This window comes from Engraulis encrasicolus, chromosome 7 (genome assembly GCF_034702125.1).
Source record: "Engraulis encrasicolus isolate BLACKSEA-1 chromosome 7, IST_EnEncr_1.0, whole genome shotgun sequence".
Taxonomy (NCBI): Eukaryota; Metazoa; Chordata; class Actinopteri; order Clupeiformes; family Engraulidae; genus Engraulis; species Engraulis encrasicolus.
This window is the reverse complement of record NC_085863.1, coordinates 14654085-14679616: the sequence shown is the minus strand read 5'-3', so window position 1 is coordinate 14679616 and position 25532 is coordinate 14654085. Positions and strand designations below refer to the sequence as shown.

General features: G+C 41.1%; 1 protein-coding gene across 4 annotated transcripts in view; it reads left to right on the top strand.

Annotated features, from left to right (window-relative positions):
- Positions 1–388: 388 nt before the first annotated feature.
- LOC134452509 (HMG box transcription factor BBX) overlaps positions 389–25532 on the top strand; it is a 43958-nt gene continuing 18814 nt past the window's right edge. Inside the window, exons 1-9 of one of the 4 annotated variants that reach the window (XM_063202936.1) lie at positions 389–502; positions 2532–2617; positions 14663–14834; positions 15860–16117; positions 19074–19275; positions 21040–21107; positions 22572–22664; positions 24497–24574; positions 25129–25212. In XM_063202936.1, coding sequence (XP_063059006.1) covers positions 14673–14834; positions 15860–16117; positions 19074–19275; positions 21040–21107; positions 22572–22664; positions 24497–24574; positions 25129–25212 — 945 coding nt within the window. In that variant the 5' untranslated portion in view covers positions 389–502; positions 2532–2617; positions 14663–14672. The other 3 variants (XM_063202933.1, XM_063202934.1, XM_063202935.1) reach the window with 3 other exon arrangements.

Here is a 25532-nt window from a genome sequence, read left to right as displayed (position 1 = left end):
GACACTTAAATGCATGCTAAATCGTGTGGCGTCATGTGAACTACGAAGTGCACTCGCAGGCCCATGTAAAACCAAAACAAGAGGAAAAGTTGCCTTGTGTTGTTCCATGTGTTGGCTTTTCATTGAGTCTGCTGAGAACTTACCTCCACAAGTAAGAGGCAGATTACATTATTCAGATGTTGTTTTTGATTGTGTACGAGCCCCTACCTTGCCTCTCAAAACACCTAACGAAATGATTGAAGATGTATTAATCTCTCTTCTCCTAGCAGCTCGCGATGTAATGTGCTTGCTCTGTGGGCGCCGAGGACTGTCGGTCAAACCAACACCCAATCACGAGCAGGCTTACATGACCATGATATTTTACTCACTGCATGTACAGTACCGTAGCCTGTGTGGCAAACTGTTTGGAGAAACACGTTAACCGAAGGAAGAGAAGTGGTGAACGATCTGTCGGGGTACCAGCCTGAAGTTACAAAACATTCCATCGGCTGGCCTGTTGCAGGTAAGCGCTGACACTCTGGTGCTTGTATTTCACTTTTATTTTCAAACCACTTCGATGGCCAACACAACACCCAGGAAGCTATAGTCAAGTACTCGTGTAGAATAGTGCCTGCATATATAAATAGGGTCATATGTTCTCTATCCGTGTCTTGTGACAGCTTCTGAGTGACTATTTCCATAGAATGTACTTCGAAAAGTTTCAACAAGATGAGTGAAGTCGGACGCTATCATTTGAATGAGGATGGTACACACACAGCTAGGCCAGTCATGAACATCCATTCCACATAGGCTTCTCTGCACAAGGCTCCACAAGACCCGAGAGAGAGAACACTTAGACATACGGGGGGAGGGCAGGCAGGAAAAACAACCCGTGAAAATTGTGCGAGTTACACCACGAACTCTTCACCATCACCTCCGTACTGTCCTCTAGTTTAGATGTATACATGGAAAAGATTATCCACCAGTTTGAGAGTCTCTGTGTTGCGCTCAGTAAGGGTTGCTTTCGCGTTCATCCGGTAAAAAATAAAAGTGCTCGGTCTGGGTAGCTATTTGTGTTACTGTACAGCTAGGGCAGAACTGTTATGATGTGTCAATAAGTTTAAAGGTGGACGGAAGCTGGAATGAGAAGGCCCTGGTATTTGAGCTTGGTTACAGAGGTAAGTTTCCATTTTGAGATACCGTCATGACAGAAAACTTATGGATATTTTACCTCTGCACGGATTCCAAGTGTCGTTTGTCAAGAACATCCTGATATTCAGCGCAATATGTGTCAGTTTATCGCACGGTGGTCGTGCCAGACTGCTGACTCCCGACCATCTCGCTACGAAAGCACATATCGATTAATAAACATGTCGTTGTTTTACTTAGTGCCAGCTCTCGATGTTGTTCGGCACTCATTCCAAGTCACTGTTCTGTTAAACTGACGATGCAAAACGTAGAGACAATATGTACGACATAGCTAGGCAAGCCTGCTTTCCTCTCAGAAACTGAGCGGACACTTCCCTCATCAACTGTACGGTTACAATGTATCGAAGCGCGTTGACACAACGTTCGAAATGTTGCAAATGGTCAATTATGGAGAATCCAAGTTACTAAAGTGAAGTGATGTCGCTTATGCAGTGACCTGGGGACTTGAAACCATTGCATGTTGAGCTAATGATACGTTCTGGGGTCTAGTGACTCGCATCAGAGAGCTAGCTGGCTAGCAGGCTACTTTTATTCCGTTTAACAAATCGCAAAGCTAGACCGGTCCAGTGTAATGTCCCATTGCAATCGTCGATAGCGATAACCCCAAGTTTAAGTAATGAAAGGTCGCGGTTTGCTTATGATATAAACGTTTGGTTGTGATTGCTTTGGCGGAGTTTGACAGGAGTGAGATTTATACTTCATTTTCCCCAAAGCAAGATGGACTCTCTTTCGCTTGTCTGTCTTGTCAGACCCCAGATCGACATTTTGCACTCTGATGCAAATTTGTCGTTGGTTTACAGCGACTATTGACACTAATAGGCTTGTTATTCTGTTAATTGTGTCCAACTTTATGTGGAGCTTTTCACGAGAGGGACATCGGAGTATTGGCTAGTGGTTCTTGATTCGGCGATTATGTCCCTTTGGATTGCAGGGAGCACCACCAGTCTCACCTGAAAACTGACCGCTGCAAATACAGTAATCTTGTCGATGCAAGTGTATTGGGCATTGGGTTTGATCACTTGGTTGGTAATGGCCTAGGCGGGGAAGCCTACGCGGGTGTGTTTTTGTCGCCAGGATGTGGAGCCGCGGGGATGGTTTCGAATCCAGACTGCAACTTGTTTTATCCATGGATTCTCGAGTGCACCACCAAACTGCACGTCCACTGCCTCGCGCTACAAGCACATCGCAAAGTTAACGCCACGCCGAGTGCAATGCAGAATAACATGTCGCTCGCTGGGTTTGAAAATCATGGTAGGCTATGAATGAAGAACATGGTGCGTAACCATGAGAAAATCAAATGAAGCATATCCTTGGACTGAGAACGCAGTGTTTTTATTTTGTAGGTCATCATCATCGCATGACACCACAGCCTGAGTGACAGATTCATCTCCATCTTTCAGATACAGTGTTACCCATATTCTGTGACTAAGTAAGTACACCTGCAATTCATTCCATGTTATCTTTATGTTTGCCTGACCTGCCTTGTAGGCTGCTAATATGTTTCTTTACCCATCTCATCCCCCCTTTTTAAGCCATTAACATTCACCTTTCAATCTAGTTATCCAAGATCATTATAATCTGACCAGTGGCTTGACAGTCTGACCAAAGACTGGAATATATTTTGAATACTTAATTACTGGAATGTTGGTTAACTTTCTATTACTAACACTAATGGGGGTGTGCACATGCTGGGACGCATTTTACATCTTGACTGACATCTAGATTGATGACCATAAAAATGTTGTAGCCTTTTGCCAATAAATACCGTATTTGAACTGTTTGTGTAGAAATACCACTAAAAGGTAAGTGAATGTTAAGAAATTCAACCTGACAGGTATGTAGCAATTAATTAACTCAGTAATTGGACATTTTCTGCAGTTGTGATGTAACAGCACCTGTAGTAACATTGTAGTACCTCAGCTTGGAGGAAGACGTGCACTGGCCTACCTTGTGCCCTCCTAACAGCAATGGGCAACTTGCCATTGGAAGATACACTTCAGTATTTGTTTTGGTTTTTTTAAGCCCAACTGGGGAAACTCAAACTCCCATTGTCATTGTGACACAGCACTCCACGGCACACAAGTGTTCACTGCACACTGTACACAACGAAATTGCATTTATGCCTCACCCGTGCAAGGGGCCTTGTTGCAGATGTTCAGTAAATCGTCTGATTCTAAATAGCGACACCCAGAAGACGGTTAGAAGAGTGAATTACACATCTCCCATGTGGTAATAACACAGGTAGAGGAACAAGGTGGTTTGCATTGTGGTGGGAGGGTAGTAGATGTAGTCCCTTAATGCAAGCCGTACCTTCACTGTAATAGTCATCGGAAAGTTAACTACCATAGTACCACGATACTACGACATAACGCAGGGCCTTTAGCATTGCATTGCGACTTGGTCATTGGCATTCTGATAACATCAAATTTATAACACTGTGTCTTAACGGGTTAATACTAAATGTAGTGCTGAAGTTTGTCTGAATTGCAAGTTGCCATCACTGGCTCAAAATGAGATGTGAAGATTACATGTATCGTTGAAATATCTGATACCTTAGTCGACAGACAGAACAGAATGTTCAATTATTTAAAGAGTTTCTGATTGATTACCTGTGTTTTTGTCCATTGATTAACTGTTGGCATTTCGTGACAAGCTCTGAAAATGATGCTTATTTCAGTATCAATTGAGGGTTGTGAATGTAAGTACAATAAAGGACAATTCTGATCAAATTCAACATGCAGCTCTATTTCTCAAGCTATACCCCTTGTCTTGTGAATAGTCTACCTGTAACTGACAGCACAGATTTTTTTTGTCCAGCCCTTTCTAAGAGCCTGCCCATTCTAATAGGGACATCATTTGTTTACATTATTTTAAAAAAACAATGCAAAATGCTGCTCCAAATATCATTCCAAGTTATTGCTGTATTGTAAGGTGTCTGCTGACGTTGCACAGCTTTTGGGATGGTATTTGGAGTATGCTGAGATGTTTTTTGCCCCCATAAGAATGAGCAGGATCTTGGAAAGGGCTGAAAGAAAAAAAAAGCGGTGTTGCCAGGTACAGCCATATTCAAAAGCAGTGTGAGACGTGCAACTGCATGTTGCCATTGCCAGGAGTTCTCCTTTAACCCTTTAATGCACGCCCTACCTCCAGTGGCACAATGTAATAGTCATTGAAACGTTAACTACCATAGTACTATAATACTATGACATAACACAGGGCCTTTAGTAATGCACTATGACTTGGTCATTGCCTTTCTGGTAACAGCAAATTTATAACGGTGTGTCTTAACGGGTTAAAGGTGCACTGTGTAGGATGATGGCCAGAGTAGGTATTGCAACTATGCTGCTGACCAAAGTACAGTAAGTTTGCAGCTAAAAATAAAACAGAAATGTCTCTTTTCCGGAAATTCAAAATGGCGGACATGAGGAAGATCCCTCTTTTCATGTATGAAAAGTGTAATTTTCCCAGTCATAATGAATACTCACAATTTGTTGTTGGTGGTAAGCATTCAAGAAAAAAGTTAACATTAGTGAATGGGCAGCATGAATTCTGGAAATAAACTACTAAAATATTACACAGCGCACCTTTTTGGACTTTGCCATAGGATCTTGTGCAATTGGTGTGTGTGTGTTGACATGTGAATACTTGAATCCTGCACTTGCACTGAGTAATCAGTTGATTGCATATTTTATGGCTTAATTTGTTCTATTTTTTATTACATTAGTTATACTGTTAATATATCTTTCCTTATGTGGGCATCTGTGGATTGCTTCCAAACAACATCTCACTGTATGTATATAGTGCCAATAAAGTACTCTACTCTACTCTACTCTAAAGTGCTCTGAACTCATAAATGGAAACACCACTTGCAGAGCTCAGACCTTGTCTACTTTTAAATGCAGTCAAGGGGATACTGATATTACCTTTTCTGACTGTCTCTGGTCAAGGAGGCAAGTGAACCAATTTGAAGTTAATTAATCACCTGTGAGAGTCAGTGGATGTTGAAAAGAGTCATTACTAGGTGAACGAAGACTCCGCTGACTGCATCTGTGTTTTGTGGGCTACAAAAAACACACTTGTAAAATCTGGACTGCCATTTGCACCTGTGAGCATGGCGAAACAGTTTTGCCATAATAAAATCTTAAAGGTGCATTGTGTAATATTTTTAGTAGTTTATTTCCCAAATTCATACCATTCACAAATGGTACCTTTTTCACAAATACTTACCACCACCATCAAATGTTAAGTATTCATTATGGATGGGAAAATTGCACTCATCCTACTTGAAAAGGTGGATCTTCTCCATGTCCGCCATTTTGAATTTCCAGAAATATACATTTTTAGCTCTACAACTTTTCCTGTACTTTAGTCATACTAGTAAACATTACTCCATTACGTAGTAAATATCAATGAAAAGATGAAATATGACAATACGCAGCATAGTTTCAATGAGCAACATAGTTGCCATACTTACTGTGGCCACAATCCTACACAGTGCACCTTTAAGTACACCTGATCATGTTTATATCCATTTGCTGGCACTGACCAAACAAACAGACAGATGAACGAAAGCAAAACCTCCTTGGAAGAGTTATATAGGACACTAAAGGAACCTGAATAGGGCTTTTGGGGCCATTCAATCATCATTCATCAGTCTGGTGTTGTTTAAACACACACACACACACACACACACACACACACACACACACACACACACACACACACACACACACACACGTGTCCCGTGTTTTTAGAAGGTACCAGAGTTCATGAGAGTGTGAATGCTAAATGGTAACGGTAGGAATAACCAGCTTGTATCCCTACCGCAACAGACTGACAGCTAAACACAAGAAAAAATATAACCTTGTGACTTAACATAAACATAACCTGCTTGGCAGCTGTAATTATATGGCACATAGGGCAATTGGTTTATAGGTATTTTGGAAAGTGGTGGTTTGCACCGTGTAACCTAGGTGAAATTCATTCAATCACACAAGTCATTGTTTTAAGAATACACTAACGATAGGTGAAATGAACCAACTATAACAGTTTGGAAACATCTAAACTTAAGCTTTGTAGTTACCGCATGGCACATGGTGGGGAACATTTTTCATTCGACGGGCAACTTCAAAATCCTCCAAGGGGCGTAAATGTCCTCCAAGGGCCGTACTATGAACACAAACCAGGATTTCCCCCTGCACTTCAGGCCTATATTGAAGACAGCCACCTTCAAAACAGACCCCACATTCTATAGGTCCCCTGAACATAAATTAATTGTATTGTAAATGTAATTTCTAAGATTCCTTAACAAAATATGCATACTTCATGTGAAGCTGCATAACATTAAAATTATATCGAGGGCTGGATGAAACAGCCTCAAGGGCCGTAAATGGCTCTGGAGACATTGGTTCCCCACCCCTGCCATAGGGTATGCCTGGCCCCTCACATGTGCCAATTCAATCCAGCTGTGCTACAGTACCGTAGGTCGAGAAGCCATCCCCACGTTCCAGTCATAGAGTAATCTGTTTTATGGAATTATGAACACCAATGTCTGGCACAAGATATATATGATAAACTAGTCATGGTTGCTTATAGCTAGGGCTGGGCGGTTCTGGAAAAAATGCCTATCACGGTTTTCTTGATGAAAATTAATATCACGGTTCTCTGCATGATTTTTTTTTCATAAGTGTCAATTTTCCACCACATATCAAAGTTTGTGAAGAAAAGGCAGAAATTAAAATTAAAAATGAGATAAAATCCTGAATTTTAATTAATCTCCATTTGTATTTGAATCACTTCTTTGGAATAAAAACTTTTTAAAAAACCTTCTCTCATCAAAATGTGAACCTCATGTAGGTGAAAACCGTTATCACGTTTTTTTTAACGGTATACCGCCCAGCCCTACTTGTAGCAATTATTTACAATAGGTGTGTCGGTTTTCCAAATCCAATTTTGTAATTTAAATGCACATTGACCTCTACGGACAGAATGATGTTACCAGTAAGGTGAGGTCAGGGTCAAAATCCCATGGAAGACACCTTCCATATAAGAACCCACAATTCCTGTCTGCACATTAAATATGATTTATATTCTGACTGAGAAAGGCCAAATATTTGTTAATGTAAGGCTTCCTCATTAGTTGTATCTTTAAAGTTATATGGCTACTTTGTTGAGCTTGAAATACAGAGTAGAGGAAGAAGATATACAATCCACCTCTATGGATGAGTGTAGACAGATTCTTCGTTCCCTTTCTAACCTGGAAGCATCTTTATCATTTTTACCCTGATGTGTGTGGATCCATTGCAATCTTCTAAGATGGCATGTCAAAACAATTAATAAAATACTGCACAATTGATCTCTCTTCACATCTTCAATTCCTGTGATGGTCTAGCCCACTTGTTTCGCCCAAAAATATTTTAAAAAATAATGCCAATAACAGAATATCTTGCTGGTATCCCCCAAAGCTTGAATATGTCTTCAGATCTTTGATTCCAGTGATGATCTAGCCTACTTCTTTCGTCCAGACATGTTTAAAGCCACTGCCAATAATGTCAATAACTGAGTTAATTGCTGATGTCCCTACTGATCCATCAAAGCTTTAATGCAATCAGCATCTCCTCTCCATCACATGACTGTAAATGTTGTTCCTCAGATCCTTTTCTACTTGATTTCTTCTTGCATAAGAACTTTATTACTAAATAATTTGTACTACCTATCAGACACCTTAATTTACCTCGGGATTAATAAAAGTACTCTGTTCTACTCTACCAACACTCTTGGGTAATATTTGGTCACTGTATCAAATGAAAGAGTAGCAATTGAATAAGCAAGCCTTTGTTTAGTCAAGGAAAAAATAATGCAAATGATGTGCATTATGTTCTTTTACAGCAATATCTTACCGTTTGGTTCTTAAATGGGTATGTCACTATTTTGGGGCTTAATACAGTTAAAATCGTTGGCCAGGGTTTATAAGGGTAGTAAAGTGTCTTATTTTTCATGTAAGCCGTTGTCTTGCTTTAAGACAAGTTAAAAGAGGGAATATGTCGCTAAGCTAGTGAAAGTCAATGGATCCGTGTAGCATGCTACACGGATCCATTGACTTTCACTAGCTTAGCGGCATTTCCTCTTTTAACTTGTCTTAAAGCAAGACAAGTCTTAACATGAAAAATAAGACACTTTACCACCTTTATAAACCCCAGCCAATGATTTTAACTGTATTAAACCCCAAAATAGTGGCATACTCCTTTAATAAATAAAGCCGCAGAAATATTTCTTAGATGTTTAAAGGTGCATCTTGTAGAATGATGGCCAGGGTAGGTATTGCAACTATACTGCTCATTGAAACTGTGATGCCTATTGCCAAATTTGATCTCTTCATGAATATTTGCTAAATAATAAACTAATATTTACTATGACCAAAGTTATTGTTATGGTTTACTCCACACCTATTTTCTCAAAAGTGCCATACCGTATGTCACAAAACTAAGTACACCCCTCACATTTCTATAGATTTGTAAATATATATTTTCATGGGACAACATTAAAGAAATTTTACTTTGACACATTGAACACTAGCCAGTGTACAACTTAAATAGTGTGAGGTACATTTTTAGACATTTTAATGGCTGTATTTCAAATAATTTTGAGTGAACAATAAATTGAAGCAGCTATACAAGTTATACGATGGCTACTGGCTACTGCTACAAAGTGACACAACATTTCTTTAATGTTTTCCCATGAAAATATATATTCTGCAGAAATGTATACTGCCTGGCAAAAAAACAGACTCTATTATTTCATTTGATTGCCATCAACTTTCATTACAGAGCGCATTGGTTGTGACATTGTTTCGATACGTTTCTTCAATTTCACAAGATTTATTTCCATCCAGACTCGTAAGTTATTACCTTTTTTTTTAAACCAAAAAATTGCATTGATGATGGTAGAATCTGGTTGCCGACACCAACCAAAGACTTTTTGGACTCATGACATTTGTGAAAATGACATCTCATGCTGCCTGAACCACTGTTTCACACTTTCAGGCCAATGAATCCTGGCATCTTCATCTTGTAATATGCACAGGGCATGCATGAGTTTCGGGTTTGTAAACAATCCCTGTCTACGCACCCCTGGCTTCGCGCACTCTTCAACCTCTGATAGTTGGAAACTGCTGCCACTCAAAAAGTTTGCACATGCAGCTGGCTGCTTATTATCTTGCCACTGCCCACAGCGCGAATGTTAGTAATCGGGAAATTAAGCATTTTTGGCCTTTACTTTTACAGGACAGTGTGAGAATAGACAGGAAATTATTGGGAGAGAGAGACGGGGCAGGGCCGGGAAATGACCCCGGCCGGACTCGAACCGGGGTCCCCGTGGGCAATATAAGCCCAAATGTGGGGGGCTTAAAGGGGGATTCATACTTGGCGTGACTGGTGTAAGTCTCCTTCATACTTCACTCGCGACCTCACTCGCGCCATCACGTGACCCAAAATGACGTCACACGCCGTGGCGCGAGCTGCCGTGTCGCGAGCTGCCGTGTCGCGACGTCGTGCACCCCACATTTTTTGTAACATGTCGTGCGCCACTAGCGACCATGCAGGTAGGCAGACAAAGCAGGAGTTGCGAAGAGAGGCTACAACTACTGTAGGCTACTACAGAATGGATCCTGCATCATTTTGAGGATAATAAAATATCCTAGAGAGTTATTTTATCTTCTCTCTTAAATGTTGTTCAGTGAAACAATTATTTACTTTGTTGGCGAACTATTTATAAATTCTGCCGCCAGAACAATGCCCTCACATGGTCTTGGAATGATCTGGCCATGTAGGCTACAACAAAAATATATGTTTCAATGTGGTAAGTCACAAGTCAGACGTTCAGTAGCCCTACAGCAGCCCTGTTTGGCTTTCTATTTTATACATCCGTAGAACTCACGCTGCGAGTTGTGAAAGATACTGCCGTTTCTCTCATGAACAGCAGAGGGCACTTCCGACAATGCGAGCGAAAGCCTTCTGAAGTATGAATAGTCTGTCGCAAGTGATGACGTCATTAATGGTTCTCGCGCCACACGCGACAAAATGCGCACGTGAAGTATGCAGAGCCCTTAACGCACTGCGCCACAGCGCCCCCCCGTGAACGGGAAACTTATGTTTTAGGCAAAGACGCTAACCTGGTCATTCCACCTACTCGGGTGACGTCAGACCCAACCCCCAACAGGTCATAGCAGTTTGTTAAATCCAGGTGACTTTTTTGTGCAGACAGTGTTTATCTATTAGTATGAACATGGACATTGGAACACAACAATGTGTCATCAGAAACTATGTTGTCAATCAATTAATGGATTTTAGTCACATCCAGGTCATGTAAAAAGGCATGATTACGAGACCTTCTGAATGACCTCTTACAAATTAGCTGCTCATCTGGTCCTTATACTGTCGTTTGTGATAAAACCCCTTGACAATGATCACTAAAATCTTTTGAAAGTACACCAATAACATGTGATCTCCACAAAATATGGGTCTGCTATCTATGCTGTGCTTTAGTGTAAGTGTAGACCGAGTCTTGTTTCAGCACCATTCTCATGGTGCGCACCTGGTGCAGAATAATGGTCAGAAGAATATAATTGCTATCAAAATACAAGTGCAACAGTTTGGTTTGATAGGTTGTTCTGAACCAAATAAGGAGCAGTATGGAAACATTCACATACTTGACCTTTAGGTGAGAATCATTCATACCATCTCACATATTCTATCCAGTCCACTTTTTTATTGCACTGAATCAACGCAAGCCTATTACACCTTTCACAAAACATAATATATAAAGTGGCATGTAATTTTATCAACTCGTGAAAATATTGATACTACCAGAGGGCATGGAAATTTCATTAAGCAGTAGTGTGAGCTAGATAGGTCAACAAAGCTCATGTTTGGTTGGCCTGCATGTCAAAACATATCCTCCACATTCGTCATTTTAGCTTACAAAGTTCAGTTTCGATTTGGTTGGGATAGATGGATGGATGGATTATTGGATGGTTGAATAGGGAAAAGATTCACAATACTAATAATAATAATCATTATAGACATTCAATCAATTTATCAAAATCATTTATTTGCCCAGTGTTGACATTTTCTGTAATAGAGTCAAGTACTCAAGTAATCTAAATCATGTAATTAGTTACAGTTGTAAATTGGGGGTTCAAGTGGTGGCAGTTGAGGTGAGAGAAGTTTGCAGACTGTGGAATTATACTGTATGTACTGTAGTGCTTTTTTTCGGGCAACATTTAATCTGGTTGCCTTGAGCTACTTTTCTTTGTTTGTGTCATGAAGTTCCGTGTGATCCTCCCTCGCTGTAATCAGTGACTGCTCGGCTTGGCATTCCGATCTATCTGTGGTGAAAGGAAGGACCCTTTCACATAGATTATAATGACTAGACGGACCCTTTGCTTTCACAGATCTCTAGATGGACCCTTTCACTTAGGAATTAGATCACTACATAGCCAGGTAGCAATAGATGGGGGATAGCTTTAGAACTGCGCTGTTACTTTGTGCAACGTGTTGTGTATTTCTGTTGTTTGTATGGTTTCTTACTCAAGATTTGCATCAACTTGTTTGAGGGGAACTTTGAAAATGAAAATTTAAACTAATTTTGGAGCGAGATAATTAGTAGTCTTTGCCTTTTGATATTGATGTAGGCCTGAATAAAATCTGATTGAGATTAAATGTGGCACACAATTCACCGGGTCAAATCCCGTGTTGCAGTTTAGGTCAAGTCTTTGTAATCTGATAGTAATACATAAGGAAAGTCAACCAAGTCAATTCTGAATTTATCACACTAAAATTCCTCGAAGAAGACAGCAAAACATTGTTAGTGGTTATGTAATTTATTGATTATGACCAGAAATGTGACTATTGTATGATTTTGGGCACAGTGAATTGTTATTAACCACATGTTGCATGTATAACAGTTTGCATGTATAACAGTATATGATGTTATATAAATAGCCTTGCTTTTGACCTATTGAAAGTTAAATGCCGTTGCTGCAAGATTGATGTAGCAGGACTCTAAATGAACTCTAGCCAACCGGCCAAATGCTGGTGAAGTTTCAGTTTGGCTGGTAGAAAAGACCAACTGACTAGCCACTTTGTCCCATTAGTGAGTGTGTGTTTGGCTACTGATATTAACATCAACTAGCCATTTTGGACAGTGACAAAAAAAAGTTAATTTAGACCCCTGGTTACTAGACAGTGTCCTGTCTACCCCATAGCAACAGTCCAATAGTCACTCCATGTGACAACATTCATGGTAGGCAACACTGCAGCGGACTGTCTGTGTGCTCTCTCTGAGTATAATTTGCTTATCTCAACATTACCATGTCCTGTGAAACTAAACAAAACTAAGAGCCCTAAGTCGTGGACCAGGGCACAGTAGCATATCAATTTTAGATGTGTCTATACCCTTCATTATCATACAAATTGAACGACTTCCATTGCTCCCAGAGACCACCAACTTACTATTCTCTCTGGGCTTAGGGTGGGTTAGGTATGGAAGTCATTTGGCATTTTCCCATGGGTTCAATGTGCCAGCCCAGGTAACATAATCAGCTAGTGTCAAAAACCTGTTTGGTTAGGCTCATGATGATCTAACAATCAATGATCAAATAGACCGTCCTATTCACTCCCCCCTTAAGACAATCACATCCTAACACGTGCCCAGACAAATTGACTTGGACCTTATCAACCTAATCACCACAGTTCACATTCACACAGCATTGAAATGGCTAATTTTCACTATGTCATTGGTGTCTATTGTCTATTAGTAATAGCCTCTTATTGGATTAGCATTGTATAACCTATGATACACCATGCATGCATGTCTCCTGATAAATTAGGAATTCTTGATCTTTCCGACTTGACAATGCATGCATAAAACCACAGAACACAGCACAGTGCTGTGATGTCTCAGCACACAGGGTGCTCTATTTTCCTGCTTTCCGCCTTTGCCAATCACTGGCCTGCTTACTCAACATAGGTTTATTCACCACACAAATAGTGTCACAATTGAAGTATAATGCATTGCATGACATGAGCAAAAAAAAACAATTTCATTTGTTTGTGGCAAGCTAATCTAACAATCATACAAGACTTGAAAATTGCACTATGCTTTCTGTGCTTGCTTGACTGTTTGCAGGTTGTGTACCTACTGTATATGTACTGCAATGTAATACACGTGCAGTATATGGCTCTGGCTTCTCTCTGGTTATACTTGTCAAATATTGTTCATTGTGTGATATATTGCTATTGTACATGTTGGAAGACAGAGGACAGCACGCTCTAGCAAAAGATAACATGAGGATTAGGGCCAGTGGTGTAGTCTATGTAGAACGCGGGTATACCCACTTCTAAATTTCAGGGATTTCAGTATACCCACTTAAAATTGATTGATCCATTGTTTTGAATAGCACAAATATATACAGTATACCCACTTCAAAAAATGCTCAAATATACAGTATACCCACCATGAAAAAGTAGACTACACCACTGATAAGGGCTGTCCTAAACGATTATTTTTCACCCGATTAATCTATCAACTACTTTTTTCGAATAGTCGATTAGTCAAACGATTAATTTTTCAAGTACTCTAGCACTTTAATCTTCAAGGAAATTGGGGAAAAAAGAAAGAAACCGTTAAAATTGGGTCCCTGAGCTCACAATGAGCTTTAAATCATGATAGTAGCTTATTTACTCCGAGATACAACGTCCAATTCATACGTGCTGGGCAATTTTACTTATACAATAAAGTAATAAAGCATTAGTAAAGTTATTAAAAAAGCATTGAATTAAATGAAACGATCAGTCGACTATGAAATTCTTTCCGACTAATTTTCATAGTCGATTAGTCGATTAATCGTCCCAGCCCTAATGAGGATGAAGGCTTCTAGCATCCTCGGGCCGTTTATGTAGAACTACAAACCCAAGGTCAGCAGACCTAGTACCGTATGTCGTCTGGAAAACACTCCAAAAATCAAACTAGTTGACTTGCCACTGAACAGACAGACATAGTGGCATATAGAATTGTTGCTGCACATAACTTAAAATGTTAACTCCTGCACACTGCCTATTCTGCAAGCAATATAATATTCACTCATTTAAAATGGTCAGTGGATTACAAAAATAGTTATTTTTTTGTAAATGTTGTAATAGAATATTTTCACTAAATTCACATGTCCCCCCTGGCTGGTGTGTTCAGAGCTACCATCATTAATACAACCACACTAACCCTTGATTTGAAGGAGTGAAACTTCTTTCTTGCATAAATTCAGTTTTTAACCCTTTGCACGACCAAAGACTGTAATCTGTGGACGTGGACATTACTTCTATCAAAACTATGCATATCAACCCTGTATTTTATGTTTTTTTACACAGGGTGAAAAATTTAACTTTTGAACTCTGACCTTTGTGCTCTCTCTTGTGCTCAGGGCCACCAGCATGAAGGGTGGAGGCCGAGGGGGGAAGGAGCCGCCGGTGGAGGGGGAGGTGAGCGGCAAGCGGCCCAAGCGGAAGTGCCTCCAGTGGCACCCCCTCCTCTCCAAGAAGGCCCTCGACTTCTCTGAGGAGGAAGAGGAGGATGACGAAGAGGAACTGGACAAAGTAAGTAAACATGTTGTTATACCATCACCTACTCACCTCTAATCATGGGTACTAACCTGCCCTACGTTTCATACAGTAGGTCCTCCACTCTTTTTCTGCTCTCTGTCTGTTCTACATTACTTGGATACTCCTGTAGGTCTACACTGTAGGCTACTGATCCCACACTATGTACTTGCTTGAATGTAATGAAATCATCATCATCAGGGCTTGGTACATGGGATTTTTAAAAAGTATTATTGGGGGCTTTTTGGACTTAATTATTACAGGACAGTATGAGGGTAGACAGGAAATGATTGGGAGAAAGAGATGGGGCATTGCCGGGAAATTACCTCGGCATGCAAGCCCAAATGTGGGGGGCTTAGCGCGCTGCGCCACAGCAATCCTGGTACATGGGATTTTGTACAACTTTGAAGTAAATGGTATGGGGTTAGGGACTGAATTATTCACCTGCTATAAGCATCAGCATGGTTGGATCCAGCTGTGGTCCTCTTTGACTCCTCCAGGGGGTGGTGTTGTTTAGCCAGACTGACGGACAGGAAGTGGAGTGGTGTGGTGATTGTAATAGTTACAATATAAAACTGTTGAGTCTTTCCTCTTCTACTCATCTTCTTCCTCCTTCTCTCCTTCATCCTTCCTCCTCCTCCTCCTTCTCCTCGTCTTTCTCTTAATCCTCCTCCTCTTCTTTCTTCTCTTCTTCCTCCTCTTGCTCCTCCTCATCCCCCCCTTCTTCCTCTTCATTCCTTCTCCTCGTCTTTCTCCACCTCCTCTCCTCTTCCTCCTCCTCTTCCTCTTCCTCATCCTCTTCTTCTTCCTCCTCCACCTCTTTCACCTCCCCCTCCTCCTCCTCTTCCTCCTTCTCCTCCTCCTCGTCCACCTCCTCTTCTCTTCCTCCACCTCCTCCTCTTCATCCTTCTTCTCTTCTTCCTCCCCCTCCTCCTTCTCCTCCTACTCTTCCTCCTCCTCCTCCTTCTCTTCTTTCTCCTCCTCTCTTCTTCCTCCTCCTCCTCCTCCTCCTCCTTTTCTAGGGGACCGTTCTGTGTGGCCAGCCCGAGGGCCAGGAGGTGGAGTGTGGCGTGGTGGTGGAGGAGAGCGAGGAGGACGCGTCGGAGCAGCGTGCGCGGCGGCCCATGAACGCCTTCCTGCTCTTCTGCAAGCGGCACCGCTCCCTGGTGCGGCAGGAGCACCCGCGCCTCGACAACCGCGGCGCCACCAAGATCCTGGCCGACTGGTGGGCCGTGCTGGAGCCCAAGGAGAAACAGAAGTACACCGACATGGCCAAGGAGGTGGGCGGACGCGTTACCACGCAGACATGTACATAAGATTACATTGAATTAGACATAAACAGAAGTACACCTTACGGTAGGGACACATAGGAGGCGAAGCAAGGCGAAGCGAAGCGAAATTCAACCGTCATCAGGTCGTCGCGGCGAATCAAATGGAATGGAACAGTTATGTTGTTGATTTGATTGGGCCGTGGCAGGCGAATTCGCTCCTCATTTGCATAACATTAAACTTTCTTTAATAATTTCGTTCGCTTGCCATCGCTTGCCTTCGCCTCGCCATCGCTTGCCTTCGCCTCTCTCATAGGAATGAATGGCAGAGTTCGCAAATTCGCGTGTATGTGTCCCTACCGTTAGTGTACATCTCACGAAGGAGGGTGGTATAGACATGTTATTCAGGCACATGTACCGTAATTAGAGATGCACCGGATCCTGATTTTTAGGATCCTGCCGGATGTGGGCAGCCTCATTTTTTTTGTATTTTTTATTAGACAAAAAAAAACAGCTCACAAACAATGTGGACAGAAATTAGAAAAACACATCACAAAAACCAGAACAAAACACAACACCATAGGAACATAAAAATAAAGACAGCCCAAAAAAAAAAAAGCATACATCAAAGATTTAAGAGTAGCCACAGGACCTCTGAGGTGGGCGGACTCATTACCACACAGACATGTACATTAGATTAGATTGAATTAGACATAAACAGAAGTACACCGGCATGGATAAGGAGGTTAGTACACCTTAGTGTACATATACATGGGTTCACCATGTTTATAAACATGATGTTGTGAGGAGGGGCATTTTTTTTGACCGACAGTGTTTTCCAACAATCAGAGGTTGAGTTGTGCGCAGCTAGTGTCGCACGGCCAGGAGAAAACAAAAATTTAGAACCCATGTACAACGAAGGAGGGTGATTCAGGCGTGTTATTCAGGCACATGTACCGTAATGTTTGGACTATAAAACACACCTGAATGTACTGTAAGCTGCACCCACTAAATTTAACGAGAACAGTCTTCTTTATATATTTCTCAGGTCTATTCTGCCGTGCAAAACAAGAACACAGTAACTCGAAAATGGTCGAAATTGAGTTTAGATCGGAAATGGGCTTTAAACTACCTCATTTGTCTTGTGTCAAAAAATGGTGGTCCAACATCGTCCCGTTTTAGAGAAAAATCATTTTGAAAGTGCAAAAATGACAAAAAAAAAAGTTACTGCGGTGTTGGATTAAAGGTTACGTCGTGCAAAACAAAAACGCAGTAAGTCGGTGAGTTACTCCTGCACTTTCCAATGGGAATGGTTTGGGAGTAGACAGTAATACTAGCCAAGAACACAGTAACTCCTGCAGTAACTCCATTTTGTGGCAGTCATACCAGCCAAGAATGCAGTAGACAATTTTTTTCGTTTTTTTGTGTGTGCATTTAATTTCTATCCTAAAAAAGTATTACAAGGAAGTGTCATCACCACTTTACCGACAACACAGTTGTCGGGCCATATAGGAAACTTTGAAGCCTTTTTTCTCAGTTTGCCAAAATCTGAGTTACTGCGTTCTTGTTTTGTAGGGCAGTATTACCCATGTCTCCAAATGTCCACGTTTGTTTTATTGGGCAAGCACCAAGACTAACGTTTCAACGTTCACACGTCTTCTCATATTGACTCTGAAGAAGACGTGTGAACGTCGAAACGTTAGTCTTGGTGCTTGCCTAATAAAACAAGTTAATTTCCACATCTGAAGATGCTCCAGTGATTCCTTTCTTTCCGTACTAGGGATGCAAATCGATTAATTCATTAATCATTAGTTGATAGTCTTATCGATCGACTTACGATTAATTGATTAGCAACGTTTCCCCCCCGAAATCTCAATGTTTCTCGGAAATAAACTACTAAATCTAAAAAATTTAATAAAAAATTTACATAAAATACCACATTTAAATTAATTCTATTTCAATTCTTTAATCCAAAGGTGATTTAAATATTCCCACTGTTCACACCCCTCTTCACACACACTATTCATATGGGTCTGTTGTCAGTTGAATTGCCGATAAATTGCGATTAATGTTTTTTAATCGATTAATGCATTGGTCGATTAATCGATTAATCATTTGCATCCCTATTCCGTACATGACATCACACTTTGCAGACCCTTTCTTTCAATGATCAATCAACACATCAAACCTGACACAGACATGACTTAAGAGGTTGGCCTTTTTTGGGAGTTTGTGGTTTGTAGTGCAGATTGGCCTGTTCACTCTTTGCTGGAAAAAAAACCTCTACATCTTAACAACACTGCTATGACATCACTGAAGGTCTTTAGTAACAGATTAAGACTTGGCCATTACCATTTCGGTAACAGCCAGCTTGTGATAGGGGCTCTGCATTAAAGGGGTTTTAAGGTCGCATTATGGTCACGACATGACCGCCGTGTTGCCATGTTGTTACTGCTGTTGGCAGGCAGAGGGCAGCACACTGCTACAAAAGAGAACTACTGTACAGTGTGAGCTCTCCTTGCCTGGGGTCAAGGTTGTTTATCTACTAATCTATATAATACTTTCTATACTTTCTATTTCCTAAAATATGTTCTTATCTCTTCTCTGTCTTTCCTCTCAAGCACATTGAATAACAGTTATGTATGATAATGCATTTGCAAATTCAAGTCTTATTGATATTGCCTTAGCGTTAACAAATTATATTAATTGTACTTTCCCTTGAATATTTGTACTTTGTATTTTGCCTCCGTTTCTGTCTTCATAGTCTGTATTTGGAGCTTTCAACTTTTTCAACTTTTTAAATATATATTTTTTCCAACTTTTTTTGCCTTTTTAACATTCTTTTTAACCTTTTTTGGGACTCTCAGAGCAGGGAAGCTTTTCGTTGACATGACAAATAAAATATCTTGTATCTTGTATCTTGTATCATGTATTTGGAGCTAAATGTTGTTGTGCTTGTGTGTTGCAGTACAAGGATGCCTTCATGAAGGCCAACCCCGGCTACAAATGGTGCCCAACCACAAACAAGCCGGTGAAGAGCTCGTCTCAGGCAGTCGGGAACGCCCGCAAGAAGGTGTGGTCCATCCCCACAAACTCCGCCAAGGACCCCTCAGCGGCCAAGAAGGTGGCTAGGACAGACACCAAGCCACAGCTCAACTTTGCCATGGCCGGTCAGTGCACAAACATTTTGGGGGGCAGGTGCTCGAGGGTGGGGGCGGGGGGCATGTGGAACTCCCAGCTGCCTTACTAGGCTATAGAGCAGGGGTGGGGAACCTTTTTCATTCGAGGGACCACTTCAAATTCCTACAAGGGTCATAAAAGTCCTCAGAGGGCCATACTATGAACACAAATCAGGATTTCCCCCTGCAATTTAGGCCAATATTGAGGGCAACCACCTTTAAAACAGACCCCACCTTCTCTAGGTCCCCTTAATATAACTTCATTGCATTGGAAATGTAATTTCTAAGATTCCTTTACAAAATATGTCATATTTCATGTGAAGTTGCATAACGTTAAAATGATATCGGGGGCCGGATAAAACGGCCTCAAGGGCCGCAAACGGTTCCCCAACGCTGCTATAGAGGCTATATATTTTATCGGGGCATTATTGCCACATGCTCTTGATCGCCAAGCATTTGCAGATGATCATGGCAACATGGACTGCATTGCATTGTGACAAAAATGTTTGAATAAAGAATGTTCAAAAAGGGCATTTTTTTGTCCGGTCGGGGAAAGGGGGTGGGACTTTAGCACCACCTCACCCCTATCTGTGCACACCTATGAAGAACATTATTTATTACTACATTATTATTTTCGTCCAACTCATATGCATTTGTGCTTTTGCATGTAAAATAGAAACAGACAACCCAGCAGCACGTAGTTGTGAGGTTCCCTTTATAGCGTATGTATGCAATAATGTATGCAGTATTATTTGCATACAGCACAGTGTGCATATTCTGTACATTCTGTGCTGTAATCCTATAGTACAGGGTGAGACCGTAATGACACATACATCTCAATCATTCTCAAGCAAAAAGTAAACGTATGCACATTTTGAACCATTTGTACTTCCCTATGTGTTCCTCCATTCATCCACCATCCTTTCCCCTTTGTCCTTTGCTCTCTGGATAAATAACATTACATTTGGCAGACGCTTTTATCCAAAATGATTTACAATCGAGGACATAATCATAGCATGTGGTACAACACTTACAGATAAAAAGCACAGAAATAAACAGAACAAAAGGTGCAAATGCAGCATGGGGTTATTTTTATTTTTTAATAAGTACATTAGCACAGGGTTAAGTGTTGTGCGATGTGCTGTGAATGTAATGTTGGTAACACTTTATTTTAGGGATACATCCATTAGCACTAATGCATACAATGTACCTGTATAAGTAACTTGTAAGGCATGTACAAAGCAAAATCAAACATTTGTTAGGCATGTATTCGCAAATGTCTTGTTCGTGCACAATAAGGGATTTATTACCAATTTTAACCTTAGTAAGGACCTAGTAAGCCTTAGCGTTTGATTAGTACATGCCTTACAAGTTACTTATGCAGGCATTGACATTGTAGGTATTAGTGCTAATAGATGTATGCCTAAAATAAAATGTTTCCGTAATGTTGTACATGTCATGAAATTTAAAAAGGGGGGAAAAAAGGATTTTAAATGTGCATACTCCTCACCCCGAAAACTACAGTCAGCCTTTGTCCTGCACCTTTTCCTGGGATGTGCACAATCTTCACCTTCAACTGAATGTTACTGTGTGTGTTTGTACAGATCCGACTAAGATGGGAGTGATGGTAAGTGCATTAGTACAGGGTTAAGTGCTCAAGTGTAACGTGATGTGAATGTCTGTAACTGTGTGTGTGTGTGTGTGTGTGTGTGTGTGTGTGTGTGTGTGTGTGTGTGTGTGTGTGTGTGTGTGCAGATCCGACTAAGATGGGAGGCCTGAGCATGCTGCTGCTGGCGGGAGAGCACGCCCTGACGGCCAGAGAGGTGAGTAGGGATGCACCGACACGATACTGGTATCCATACCGGCCCCGATACTTGCTCATTGGACTTGTACTTGTCAAACGCTTGCCCATACCATGCACCGATGCTGCTGTTGTATAAAACAACGCAACATCTCATCATCGTCTGTTGACTATAAAGCAGCATGGGGAAAAGTGGCGCCTCATACCTGGAAATGAACAAACATATCACAGGTGGAATAAACAAGGCTATGCATTTATCTTCAATGCATGTTGCAGGGTAGCCTCTTACTGCAGCAGGGGTCGCCGGAGCCTCCTAATGTGCACCGCTGAATCAGTGGAACGCTGTGTGCTAGCAACCAAAAATGGCTATGACATTACCAGAGAGCCATAGTGCTGCGCTACAATATTACAAGTATCATATACGTTTGGCTTAAACTGCAGTTTTGGTAAACTGAGAACCACTGCATTAATACAACATTATAGTGATACATCAGGACTCGATCGACACCGTTCAAGTAACTGTCAACTAATAACAAGAGCCTTGTCTTAAACGTTAGCACTGCACATTTATCAAGGCAAAGAAACAAATGCTCCTATGACAGTATTTTGGACCAAAGGTTAAAAAAAAAATAAAAAGACCTCAAGTTTTGTCGTGCTTCCAAGAGGTCGCTGTTGTATAATAATCCTGCATATCATGCATATGAAGATTACTACTGGCCTATAGGGGGTGCTTTCATTTCATATAAGTGTGTTTTGGCAGCCCTCTGCTGAAGCGTGTGATTTAACAGGATGAATGATTCATGTTGAGTGATGCATCATGTTCTGGCATCAGCAGCATGCTTTACCTGGCCGATCCAGGTCACTTAGATTCAGTGTTGCCAGATGTGTCTGATCAAATCCTGCCCAAAAGGTTCTCAAAAACCGCCAAATTGTGCAAAATTCCGCCCAATTTCAGCAAATTGCATTGACTTCTATGGGCCCAAAACGGCAGAAATAACCGCCAAATGGCCAATTTTTCCTGTTTTTACCCGCAGACGGCCATCCTAAGTAGCCCAATTGGGCGGGTAACCACCCAATCTGGCAACACTGCTTAGATTCCTGACAGTGATGACCAATTCATGACATGATAATAAGTAGTTCAACGATTTCAAGATTCAAGATTCACGAAGCTTATTGCCATGTCAATACAATTGATAGGAATTTGTTGTGGCATATCCCTGACATCAGATACATGATGTAATGGACAAAGACACACAACGGCAGAGCGCATACAGTAAACATGGGCAGGCAGCCATGGACACATAGACATAAACAGTTGAAGCAGTCATTGGTTTGACATATCTGCATACTGCAATGTATGTGATGTGAGCAGAGATAGTGTAGTGTAGAGTAGACGTACTTTATTGATCCTGAGGGAAACTCTTTGACATTTGACTTTGTTAGACTTTGATGTTTGGCTCTTTGCTTCCTTGTCTCGTCTCTGCAGCTGTCCTCCTCCAATGCTTCCCCTGCCGCTGCTGCTGTTTCCACTGCTGCCAAGCAGCATGGAGCCTCCTCAGCCCTCTTTCAGCTCGCTGAGGTAACACCCTCACACCACTCACACCACACCAACACACAGCAACAGGGCTCTAAATTAACATTGGTCATCACCAGCCAAAATGGCCAGTGGATGATAATCTTACTAGCCAAACACACACGCACTAATGGGTCAAAGTGGCTAGTAAGCTGGTCTTTTCTACCAGCCAAACTGGTGTTTCACCAGCATTTGGCCGGTTGGATGGTGTTAATTTAGAGCACTGCAGAGCAATATCTGTAATCCTACTCAAGGCCCTACTGTGGTTTAAATAGGGCACTGGGCACGATAGGGCACTGGGCTGCTACGTCGGCAACCCTAATTTCGATTCCAGCCGGGTCATTTGCCGATCCTTCCCCATCTCTCTCTCTCTCCCGTTCACTTCCTGTCTACTTCCTGTCTTATCAGAAAATATTAAAGGCCCAAAAAGCCAACAAAATCTTAATAATAATAATAAATAAATAAAATAATAATAATATTCTGTATTTATACCAGACACAAGTGCAAGGTTCATATCAAAGAATACAGAAATATATAGTAAGAATATATAGTAAGAATAACAAAAGCAATAAATAATGAAAAGAAATAGAACTTAGTTTAAAAATAATTTGAATTTACAGTAGCAGTAATAATACTGATAGAAAAGTAATGGAACCCATATGTGTAAAAACATAATTTGGTGTGAGTGCTGTTTAAGGAGACATGACCGTTTTTGATGAGCTAATTCCAACTCCCTTTTATGCGAGTAAAAAAGACGTTATCACTTAAGAATCCATTCCACTGATCTCTGGATTTGCCAGTAGGCTGTCCATGTATTGCAGTAAAAGAGCCATTAGCTGACCATGAATCATTGAATGCGCTCAAAGCATAATCATTAAATAAAAAGGCCTAACTGCTACTTATCTAATGCAATCTAATTCAGCGATTTTATGCTTAAGTTAGTAGTTAGAGTGTTGCTGCCACATCTGGTGGTTGGCTCAATGAAGGGGGGAAGGATCCGCACACTGCTCGTAAAAGTCTTAATTTCCTCATTTCGATCACGTAGCACATAGATCTTCAAGTATTCAAGATCCTGTCCCCCTTCTACATAGGCCATTTTTGAGTTGACACCTGCTGATGCTTTCCTGTTTCCTGTGTGTGCCTTCCACTGCACTTTGGCTCAATGAAATAGAAATCAGTGAAGTTCAAGAAAGTGGAGAGTGTTCCTGTACTGTCTTCAGGGGACATGTGTAAACACTAATAATTACACAAGCTTATACAAGGTGTTTCGGCCAAACAGCAAAGGCCCCATCAGCTGGCTTCAAGAAATCCATAATTGCTCACTTCCACTACATACAACGCATTTTCTCTAGCATAAAGATAGAGCTCGTAACAGCGTGTCTGATGGGCAAAAAAACGAGTAACATGATTTAGTATTCTTTAATTTACCTTCCACATTTGCCCATTATTGTATTCTACTTGCATAGTAGTGTGTTGTGATGTTGTGAAATGTCAGTAATACAGGGCTGATAGTATTCAGGCTCCATGCCTGATTTCAGGCTTGACAGAGTTTGCAAAAATAAAAACATTGATAATAATTAGCCATTGGGTTATTCTTCTCTCAGAAAGTGTTGAAGGTTCAGGGTTTTCATCTACTATCAGGCTTGAATAATGGTTATACACAGGCTATTAAATGTTTGAATAATGTGTCAAAATAGGCGTATGTTACGTCACTATGCAGTATCTTGTCGTAGTCGTTAGAGCAGGGAAAAAAGTTCAGGCTCAGGATTTTTTTTCAATATCACCACTGGTAATAACACTTGAGGTTTATGATGTCTTTGTTCAACTCTTTCACTCAGATCTCGTCCACCACTCATGGACCACCTCCTGAATGTAAACGTGAGGAGGAGAAGAGGCCGGTGGGGAATGCAAATAATGTGAGTTTTTATCTATTTTTATTTTTTATATATTTATTTTATATATCTGAGCCTTGATTATATATATTGTTCCATTGCTAGTTTTCCCCAGCTAATTTAACCTTTTTCATTTTGTTCCATTTTTGGAGATTTAAAGACCATTCAGTGTAAAACGACTGGTGTGTGTGCGTGTCTGTGTGTGTATGTGTGTGTGTGTGTGTGTGTGTGTGTGTGTGTGTGTGTGTGTGTGTGTGTGTGTGTGTGTGTGTGTGTGTGTGTGTGTGTGTGTGTGTGGGCTGGTGGTCAGTGGACTTAACATCAGTGGACTAAGTAAAAGAAGGGCCAGACCGCTAGCTAAATACTGCTCAAAATCAACTGTGATAGGGAGTATGTTCATCTGGAAGAGAAGATGTTTCCTGTACCCTTAATGATGCTCCCATAGCAAGATGTTAATTGGTCAAATAGTTGTTGGATTATTCATCACATTTGGTTCCTATCGATAGTAACTTGTAATGTGGAATCAAATAAAGTACATGTGTGTGCGCGCGTGCGTGTGTGTGTCTGTTATTCAGCAGATATCCTCCAGTACCTCCAAGGCATCTCCCTCCGCTCCAGAGGCCAAGCAGTGTGGCCAGTCAGCCCTCTTCCAGCTCGCTGAGGTAACCTAAGCCTGCTCATCATGACATAACGGGTTACGGGCCACACTCTTAAGGCATGCTGTGTGTGCACGTGCGTGCATGTGTGTGTGTGCGCGCTCCACTTAACCCTGTGTACTTAACCACTTAACCCTGAGAAATGCACTCAGAGAGTACACTGCAGACCTCTGCCAATCTTTTTTTTAAATAAGGTGTAGCTTAGTCAAATGTTCTATCAAACCGCTTCCTTGGCGGATGTCTGCACTCTCTGAGTGCATTTCTATTGCTGTATATTTCCTGGGCACTTTGTATCTTTTAAGTATTTTATGCCACGATTATGTCCT